Source organism: Cervus canadensis, chromosome 9, assembly GCF_019320065.1.
Source record: "Cervus canadensis isolate Bull #8, Minnesota chromosome 9, ASM1932006v1, whole genome shotgun sequence".
NCBI classification, from domain to species: Eukaryota; Metazoa; Chordata; class Mammalia; order Artiodactyla; family Cervidae; genus Cervus; species Cervus canadensis.
Genome location: NC_057394.1, coordinates 61,296,510 through 61,307,156, shown reverse-complemented (window position 1 = coordinate 61,307,156; position 10,647 = coordinate 61,296,510). Strand labels below are relative to the sequence as shown.

General features: G+C 42.0%; 1 protein-coding gene across 1 annotated transcript in view; it reads right to left on the bottom strand.

The window, feature by feature from the left end:
* Positions 1-1,414: 1,414 nt before the first annotated feature.
* Positions 1,415-10,647, bottom strand: part of TNFSF11 (TNF superfamily member 11) — a 42,151-nt gene continuing 32,918 nt past the window's right edge. Inside the window, exons 3-5 of the mRNA XM_043478108.1 lie at positions 9,888-9,933; positions 9,709-9,807; positions 1,415-2,965 (exon numbers count right to left, since the gene is read on the bottom strand). Coding sequence (XP_043334043.1) covers positions 2,544-2,965; positions 9,709-9,807; positions 9,888-9,933 — 567 coding nt within the window. The 3' untranslated portion in view covers positions 1,415-2,543. The remainder of the gene's footprint in view (positions 2,966-9,708; positions 9,808-9,887; positions 9,934-10,647) is intronic.

The window sequence follows — 10,647 nt, the reverse complement described above, 5'->3', positions numbered from 1 at the left end:
ATCCAGGGGTCAAACCTGTGTCTCTTACGTATCCTGCATTGGCAGGCATGTTCTTTACCAGTAGCGCCACCTGGGAAGCCCATGGTATCCACAATGCTTGGTAAAATTCCTAGCACATAGTTGTTGCTGCAAGTGATTGAAGGAATGTTGAATATTCATCTTTGGAAAAGATAGAATCATATTCTAGAAGCTGGGGAGCTAATAAGAGTCTTTATGTGACAAGATTTTGTGTCAGTGGAGAAAAAAGAAATTCTCCAACTACCCCTCAAAGTTAATATTTTATTAAATGAAGAATAATTAGGACCAGCAATTTGGATATGTAGCACTGAACTGGCATTTTTTACCAATCTTGTTGTTCTGTTGTGTCCAACTCTTTGCGACCCCATGGACTGCAGCACACCAGGCTTCCCTGTCCTTCACCATCTCCTGGAGCTTGCTCAAACTCATGTCCATTGAGTTGGTGATGCCATCCAACCATCTCATCCTCTGTCATCCCCTTCTCCTCCTGCCTTCAATATTTCCCAGCATCAGGGTCTTTTCTAATGAGTCAACTCTTTGCATCAGGTGGCCGAAGTATTGGAGTTTCAGCTTCAAAATCAGTCCTTCCAATGAGTATTCAGGAATTGATTTCCTTTAGGATTGACTATTTGATCTTCTTGCAGCCCAAGGGACTATACCAATCTACCTCAGACTTACTGACAGTTGGAAAACAATAGGTGTATTTTGGTCAATGGTTAAGTCCCACTATCAATGTCCCACCATCAAAAAAAATTACAATTTTTTTCTTTGTAACCTCTGCTATTAGTATTTCTTTTCTCCTTCTATCCTGTTAGAACCATCAAGACACATTTATCCACAAATGGCAAGTGCCTTGAATTACAGCTTCCCTTGTCTTCCCAAGCGTTCACTTTCTTCTGTCTCATGTGGAGTAATCAACATGGGATTGATAGCTCCCTCACATAAATTTCCATGAGGACAAGCATCTGTCCTGTTAGTTAACATCCTGTCCTGTTCAGTGTTAACACGCACTGTTAGTGCCTCTTCACTGTAGTGAAGGATGCAATGTTCAGGGGCTCCTCCAGGTCAAATGATTGTTCTATGGGGCCTTATGAACGTGTGCAAAGCACTATTTTTTCTCACGATGTAAGGATGTAAGCATACCAATTTTTTCTTTTTTGAGTGGCAAAGTCTCTATGTTTTATCCGGCTACAGTCTTGCATACAAATCCCTTGTAAATTATTTTTCAAATTCTGAGGTTCATTAATTTAACTGAATCTGTTCCTAATTTTAATTAAATCTGCATTTCTCCCTACTGGGAGAAATAACTTTTGGAAAGATAGAAGCCACATTACCATATTGGAGAGAAAGGATCACAGAACAAGACAGACATAAAAGAGATGCACAAAATCACAAGGCAGGTTTTCCTATAAATTTATTTTCATACCGAAAAAATAACATTCAAAGGCAATGTTTTTATTGTATAGTATAAAATGACTTCCACTAAATTAAAAATGGAATTTCTTTGCTGTAAGCCACTGATAACTTTTTCATTAAAAAAAATTTACAATTTGCAGCACTTGTAGAAAAAAAACACCTGTTTAATAATTATATAAATACTCTTGACAGAGCCCAGTAGCCCATTATGTATCTTTTTGGCAATGTCAGCTTTCTAAAGTCAATTAGCTTCTAAATTTGAAAGGCACCTGGTGGCCAACATTCTGCTTATTATTCAAGGCATCCATTTTAATTTTTTTGCACAGACTTGACAAGTCTGAAAAATCTATTAAGTTAAAAAGAATGGAGAAATATAATACAGTTGATATTAGCAAACAACATTTTTTCCCCTTAGCCGCAAGTTTTCCCCCAGGGGATTTACAAAGTGCACCAGTTAAATATGTCTGTACATTTAAAACATTAAATATGTCAACAGCAAGACAGTTTTAAATATTTTGAATCAAATACTATAGCACAAATATAATTTACAATACTTTGCACAGGAAACATTACATCTGAAATATAACTTTAGATATCATATAAAAATACATATATTCTTCTCTCCTCATTAGAAAAAGTATTTATTTGCAGGTTCCAGCAAGATGTAACAATTCAAAAGAATTTAACCCTTTTTCAGAGGGTCATCACTTTGCAATTAGAAGACGCCCTCTCCACTTCAACTGCATGATGGTATACAACCAACAGATTATAGAGCCAGAGAATTAACCCCTCCCATTGCCCAAAGGCAGTTTTTCGTAAAGGCAGCCATAACTGCTCCAATCTGCTTTAATTCTAGGAATTCATTACAAAATTTATGAACCATTATGTAAGAAAACCCTTAGATTTTTATACACCTTGAGTCCAACATCTCCCATTGGCTGTGAATATATTTGCTCCCTACAGAGTCAAAGGCATGGGTAGGGTCTTCTTGTACCCTGTGGGTCGTAGCTCTGAGTACTTTCACATACCTATATACATCTTTCTTGGCTTGTTTTGGAAGTTTTCTATACATCCTAGGAAACATGGGAAAACTCTCCCCGACATGGGGCTCAATCTATATCTCGAACTTTAAAAGCCCCAAAGTACGTTGCATCTTGATCTGGATCCAGTAGTGAAGGGTTGGAGACCTCAATGCTTATTTTCTCGCCAGACCGTAGCTTAAAAAATCCTCCCACGTTTATGGAGTAAAAATGGAACTCAGAATTCCCCGACCAGTACTTGGTGCTCCCTCCTTTCATCAGAGTGTGAGAGCTGGGGATTTTGATGCTGGTTTTGGTGACATATACCATCAGCTGAAGATAATTCGCACTGAGGTTTCCCGAAGTCTCATGATGTCGGAAGCAGATGTTGGCGTATAGGTAGTAGAAGCCGTCTTGGTTAACTATTAGTTTGCCATTGCTGAAGGTCATGTTGGAGATCTTGGCCCAACCTCGGTCATGGTACCAGCAGGACAGAGTCACTTTGTGGGAACCTGAGGAAAGGAGAGGCATGCGATTTGAAACTTACTCCTGCAACGAGAAGCATAGCCTCACAATTCTGTGAGGTTGCAGAAAGACGTACTGAGATGTCATTGTTCCACTGGGAGAATGACTTCTCAAAATTTATTTTCTAAAAGGAAAGTACAAGTACAATAAGATGTCCCTGTGTTGTCTGCTGGGCACCTGAGAGGGGATAAAGACACGGTCTCACTTTTCCCTCAAGGAGCCTGCAGCACCAAAAGATAAGCATGATATATGTGCAGACAGGAAGCAAGGCACGGGCCTGGATAAGACAGGTGCGGATGTTGCAAAGGGAATTCAAAGGAAAGAGATTACTTCCTTCCAGAAGGACCAAGAATGATTTTGTTGGGCTTGTGTGTTCAGTTGCTTCAGTTGAGTCCAACTCTTTGCAACCCCAGGGACTGTAGCTCGCCAGGCTCCTCTGTCCATGGGATTTTCCTGGCAAGAATACTGGAGTGGGTTGCCATTTCCTTCTCTGGGGGATCTTCCCAACCCAGGGATCGAACCCGAGCCTCCTGCATTGCAGACAGGTTCTTTACTGCTGAGCCACCAGGGAAGCCCTACTGAGCCTAATAACCTAAAGAAGTAATAGGATTCAGTCTACAGAGCATAAAGGTGGAAGGAAGAGAATCAGCCAAAGGCAGCTGAATCAAGAAAGCAAAAAAACAAGTATAGGAAGAGAATATCCAGATTTCACATGGTCCCACCTTCTCTTTTAATTCATGGAGAAAGGTACATAGAAAGGAGCTGAAAATATGGGTCGCAGCAACTTTGACTAAAAAGTCAAACTCTTAAACTATATTCTCATAATCATTGATTCTCCCCTCCTCCAACAGCCCAAATGCCTCCCAAGTTCACAGGAATGAAAAGCTTCCCCTAGGGAAGTTCACAGAGAAAACATCCTTGGCATTGCCCTCCCCAGGTTCACAACTTCATGCAGTCTTTTGTGAAGACCAAAGGATGGTAAAAATGTCTTCTGAGAAAGCAGAATTCTCCTTTAGCCCCTTCTCACACTTGAAATGTGACAACCAATGTTCATGCCACTGATTTTGGAGTAGTGGAAGTTTCTAGAAGTCATCTAAATGTGTCCAATGCTTTGACTGTTTCAGGCCTTTCAGTGTATTTTACTAGGTCTTTAGAAATTGTTGTCGTTGCTGTTTAGCTGCTAAGTCATGTTCGGCTCTTTTATGGCCCCACGGACTGTAGCCCACCCAGTTCCTCTGTCCATGGGATTTCCCAGGCAAGAATACTGGGGTGGGTTGCCATTTTCTTCTCCACGGGATCTTCCCAACTCAGGGATCAAACCCATGTCTCCTGCATTGGCAGGCTGATTTTTTTTTGCCACTGAGCCACCAGGGAAGCCCTTCTTTAAAAATTGTGACATGATAAATCCATGATAAACCCCATTAATCAAATATTTGTATTTATGTGGATATCCATTATCCAACTGGGAAAGGTCTCATCTAGTGGAGAAAAAAGCTGTTATACTGCAGAAAATCCAAAGTTTTCCACCAGAGGATTTTGTAACTACTTACGCTAAATCAAGGTTGTCATCTGCTAGAATTCCAACAAGGCAAAACAGAGCTGAGGAATCTCAGAATGGGGTTAGGAGCAGTTTCTGCAGCCAGGGAGAAGTTCTTGGCTGCCTGTCAGCCAAGAGAAATCAGTCCATGAAACTTACACTTACAGTAGATTCCATGGATCCACAGAGCTGACAGCCCTTTGGTTAGAGTGGGTCCTTGGGCGAACCCTGTAGAATCAGAACATTTCAAGACTGGCCTGAATCCTGGGGAAACCTGAACACCTACATCATCTTTTTCTAGAATACCTGCAGAGGGCCACTGGGCAGCTGGAATATTGTCTGGGGACCTCAACACCAGGCTCTTCCTCCACCAGGAAAAAAAAAATGCAGGAGGATCCAAGCTACAGTAGGGCCACCCATCCTTAGGCCTCAAAGGCAAAGAAGTCAATGCTTCCAATCCCTCTATTCAGAAATAGGACAGACTTCCTGAACTGCACATCTTATCCACAGGAGGGCGCTAGAGTGAGTCTGAGACGCCATCACAAGCACTGCGGCCTCCAGAACCAGCAGAACACACACCCTTCTTCATCCAAGGTCCTACTTCAGATCATCCCAGACTAAAGCACCCCAAATATAAGTATCATTCCATGGTCCCAACTGACTCAGAAACGAGACTCTCAGGCTCTGTTCATCTCATCCTCATAAACACTAGCAAAGTTACTTCTCTGGGCTGGAAAACAGCCACCTAGTCCATTGACAAAGCTAATGAAACGCAAGGTGTTTCCTGTCTCAGATCATCACATGGTTACCTCCTTCTTCCCCTACTTGTGTATTCAATCCTTTATCCAACCAATTATTGGCCTTACACTTTATCTTCCTTTCATGATGGTCCTTAACAGAGAGCAGAGGAATGTCTAAGGTGAGGTCTGTCCTCTCAATGGGATGGATCAGCTCGCCTTAGACCAAGGGCTGGGAGATTGGTCTGGGAAGGCAGGGAAGAATATAGAAACCTTGGCCACATGCCACTCTCATTGTTACCTCAAGTGGAAGGAGTGCCCTAATTTCCTGCTTTACAGACTTACTTTTATCCACTTCCTGATTGATTCAGTCATTCAGTAAATATTTGATTGGTGCTTCCTATGGGCATTCATTCTACCCATAATTAAGAATTATATCAAGCAGAGTACCCACAAGGCACTAACGACTTAGAAGTGAAGAAAATAAGAAATGGGCATGCAAAATGAAAAATGTAACATTTTCATCTCTGCATGTCACATAACACATGGTTGAACTTCAGTTAAAGCAACTTGCAAGTGGAAGCTGCAGAAATTAATGGCGATCAGGCGAGTTCAGCCCAGTGACAGGGAACAGGGAGGACTTGGGTCAAATGTGGATGGGCTGAGAAAAGGCAGAGTATTGTGAGCATTGTGAGCGAGAGAAACTGTTCAAGCAAAGAATGGAATGCACACAGTATGCAGAGGAGAAAAACCATCAGTGTGAACTGAAGGGTTCATGAAGAGATGCCACTGGGAGAAAAGAAGAGAAGAGCGCCCCCATCAGGTTGGAGGACCTCACAACACAAGCCTGAGCATCTATCGCTAGAGGACCTTCAGCCTTCCCAGCCTCCCCAACCCCTAGAGTCACTGCTATTAGCTATTAGAGAAGTCTTTCCAGCTATTTAGCCTGAAATCCCCTTAAGAAAGCCATGAATACTCACAAAATACTCACAAAAATACTCCCCAATAAAAATTCAAGAAGCTTTGAAATATATCAGTATAAGGCAGATTCTGATTTCTTTCATATGTGTAAACAAGTATAAATAAGTATGAAATGGCTCCTCTGTCCACAGAATTTTCCGGGCAAGAATACTGGCATGGGTAGCCATTCCCTTCTCCAGGGGATCTTCCCAACCCAGGGATCAAACCTAGGTCTCCTGCGATACAGGCAGATTCTTTACCATCTGAGCACCCAGGGAAGCCCATGGCTCAGATGGTGAAGAATCCACCTGCAGTGTGGGAGACCAGGACTTGATCTCTGGGTTGGGAAGATCCGCTGGAAGAGGAAATGGCAACCCACTACAGAATTCTTGCTGGAGAATCCCCATGGACAGAGGACCCTGGCGGGCTACAGTCCAAGGGGTTGGGGTTGCAAAGAGTTGGACACGACTGAGCAGCTAAGCACAAGCATGAAACAGAGACGCCAAGTGAACATGCAAACGTAAAGCCATCTTTCTCCCAAGTGTCCAATCCTGGTCCAAACTAGGAGACAGATGAACTCAAGGAGGCACTGACCAAGCTGGAAGATCAAACTCTATTTTCTTAAACAGAAGCATACACTAGCTCATTTCACTCTGTCTCAAGCTCAATAACCATCAGAAAATGTCCAGGATTTTTGCCTTGTTTTTGGCAATGATTTGATGCTATGTGCCTGGAGGGAGAGCTTTATAACTAAAACATGCTTGTTATTGCCAAATAGACTTTGGCACACAGTCTAATGCAATATTTATCATATGCCATTTAAAATGAACTGAAAAGATAAATGCAGAGTACATTCACAGCACACACAGATGATAGATCAGTATTAATTTGATTGCCTCTGCTAACATGCAAAATCGTTTTCCACTCAGAAAATTAAAACAGTTCCATAAGGCACATACACAGAGAGAGAAAGAGACAGAGAAAGAGTAAATTTGTTTATGAAGCAAATATCTGGGACAGGAGAGATAGTTGAGGAAAATCTTCTGAAAATCAAAGAGTTGGTTGCTCACTTTCTATGTCTGCAGTCAGGCAAAATTCCTTTGTGGTCCATACTATTAAATATAATAGTGGCCTCAAACTGTTTATTAAAACTTGGATTTTTAAAAAAAATAGCACTTCCCATATGGTCTTGATTCCTGGTTTTCATACAGGTGGCCCATGTTCAACTCCTGGTATGGGAGTGGTAACCTTTTGGGTTTCCCAGGTGGCTCAGTGGGTAAAGAATCTGCCTGCAATGCAGGAGACTCAGGTTTAATCCCTGGGCTGGGAAGATGCCCTGGAGGAGGGAATGGCAACCCACTTCTTGCCTGGAGAATCCCATGGACAGAGGAGCCTGGCGGGCTACAGTCCACAGGGTCGCAGAGTCGAACACGACTGAAGTGACTGAGCACAGCAGAGCACAAGAAAAATTTGCCTTGAATCATTTTTTTGGGGAAAAAAAGAATATTTATTTAATTAAACTTTAAATAACAAATTACATTCACTGAGTGCTTACTCTATGCTCATTTCCATGTAAGCATGTTAGTACACGAGCTGGTTAAATCTTCATAGCTGCTGCAGGAAGTAGATACTATTACCATCCCCATGAAGAAGCTGACATACAAAGGATTTCAATAATATACACAAGGTCACCCAATCAGGAAGTAGTTCAGTGGGGCCTCAAACCCAGGCAGTCAGACCTGAGACACCTGCTACTAAAACGGCATTCATCTACGGGAAAAGAGGAACATAAGAACACTGAATGTATTTCCCTCTGACAAAGCCAACTGGCCACAAGGTACTTATGTGATAATCCACAGAGCAAAAAGTACAGACTTGGGAATCAACTAGAGAGGAATCCAGTTCCTAAGCCTGCCATGTTGTAGCCTGGATCAGGTAACTTACACTAGGTACATCTTGGTTTCCCTATATGCAAAATCTGATAATCACTATTTTGCAGTGTTGTAGAATTAGAGATAATTAGACGTAGAGATAATGAATACAAAGCAAAATGCTTGACAGATAGTGTGTATTCAACAAATAGTATAACGATAGTAATGTTCCATGTTAACTCTATTGTTGACTTAAAAAATTTTCACAATTGTGAGAGTTACAAGTTAAGTTGTATGCGAGTTAAGCTTTATTTGGGGCAAAATGAGGACTGCAGCCTAGGAGACAGCACCTCAGACAGCTCTGAAAAATTGCTCCACAGAGGTAGGGGGAAGGTCAATATATATGGTTTTGGTGAAGGGGGAGTTCAGTGCAATCAAGCAATATCTTTGCAAAAGTTTTCTGTTAGTCACGAGGAGCTGAGGTCACCATGAAGGGATTTAGTGCTTTCCTGGGTATGAGAAGATACATGGATCGAGCTCATAAAATCAGATCCTGCAAACATCTATCTATCTAAAGACATGTTTTGCCAGTTTTCCCAGAGCACAGAGTGCCTCACTCCTGATCTCCACCCTGAACTCCCTTCAGGGGGTGTTGAAGGCCGACAGCTACAGCAGCCCATGATCTAATCCTTGTAGAGGCAGATGGCAAGTGCCAATATGGAGTCGACACTATCATAAGGTTCTTGTAATCTTTTTTATGCTCACCTAACCTGATGTGAAGTAACCACTGGGGATTATACGACGGACTACATTGGGTACATGTAGACGCAGAGCTCTGAGTCTCCTCATTTCCAAAAGAAAATCAGGTCTCCACTCCACTAAGCTAAGTTTCTAGCCTGAGAAAAAGTGACAAACCCCTGGAGAAGAAGAGAGTCTCATTTTCTAGAGGGCCCCTGCCCCTGAAATATCACTCTGCTAAGCTTCCACCTGGCACTCTGCAGGAGACAGCTGAATGTATGACTGTGCATGTGTACTCAGTCACTTCAGGCGTGTTTGACTCTTTGCGACCCTGTGGACGGCAGCCCACCAGGCTCCTCTGTCATGGGATTCTCCAGGCAAGAGTACTAGAGTGGGTTAACATGCTCTCCTCCAGGGGATCGTCCCAACCCAGGGATCAAACTCACATCTCCTACTTCTCCTGCATTGCAGGTGGATTCTTTACCCACTGAACTACCTGGGAGGCCCCGAGTATATGACCACCTGGAGGAATTCATGCACCTCATAGGCCAACCATGGGGATATGTCAACTTTGGCTTGGGTAAACAGAGATGAGTATACCAAGAGACCCTTCTTCTCCGCTATGCCACCTCAGCTGGCAGCTGTTTAACATAAAGTCACTCTGATGGCCTGAAAATGAATATAGTGATGATGTGCATTCCTGCATGATTGAGAAGCACTGTTTTCGTGGTGCGGATGATGAACTGAAGACCAGAGGACTTTTCTTCTGGTCTAGAAGTTACAGGCTCTCAAAATTTTGGTAACAGGCTAAGAATAGACTGAGTATTCAGTTGGGCTGACAAATGATTCTTGAAATATTGTTCAGGCTGGATGCAATCGAAACTTACCTGATGGGATGTCAGTGGCATTAATCGTGAGATGGGCAAAGGGCTGAATCTCAGGCTTGTTCCTTCTGTCCAGATCTAACCATGAACCTTCCACCATGGCTGGAAATAAAAGAAGTCATGTTAGCCCAAGGAGGAGTCACCTTAGGGGTTTCCAAATATTTGTACAGGTCCACGCTTACCTTTTTCTGCTCTAATGTGCTGTGATTTAACAATATGTTGCATTTCCTGCAATAAAAAGAAAAAAAATCTTATTTATACACTCACTCTTTTGATAAGGCAGTTAAGAATTCAGGATTGTTAGACATACCATAAATTAATCCTCTTTCCCTCAAAAGATGCCAAAAATACATAGGTTGTAAAATTTCTTGATGTTCTAAGTAGCCATCAGGGGACGTTCATCTCCAAAGAATTATCTTGATGTGCTTAAAAAGTAGATTATACACCTACTATCTAACCAAATTGTTCGGACAGTAAGAGGAAATAAAAGACAGTGTAAATTATAAAACATGGAGTCACCAAACATAATTAAACATTTGTAGCAGGTACACAAACGAAGATGAAGTTAACTAGGAAAATACCAATTATCACAGAATATATGACCATCTTAAATCTTTAGGGAGGCTGTTTTTATGTCTATTTCATTAGTGAATTCCCGTTATAACATTGAAGCTCAGCCCATAAGAAAGAGAAAGATGCCTGGCTCCCAGTGGTTAATTTTTTATTTTAAAAAGTCACAGTGTATTTAAAGTACTACATGGACGTCCAGGAGCTTTTAGATTACCAATAATTAACTTAAAATATTGCCACAAATAGAGGTGTAGAAGCTCAAGGCAGAAGCAGAAAGAGCTCAAGTACATAAAAAGCATTGTTGTTGTTTAGTCGCTAAGTCGTGTCTGACTCTTGGCAATGTCATGGACTGTAGCCCGCCAGGCTCCTCTG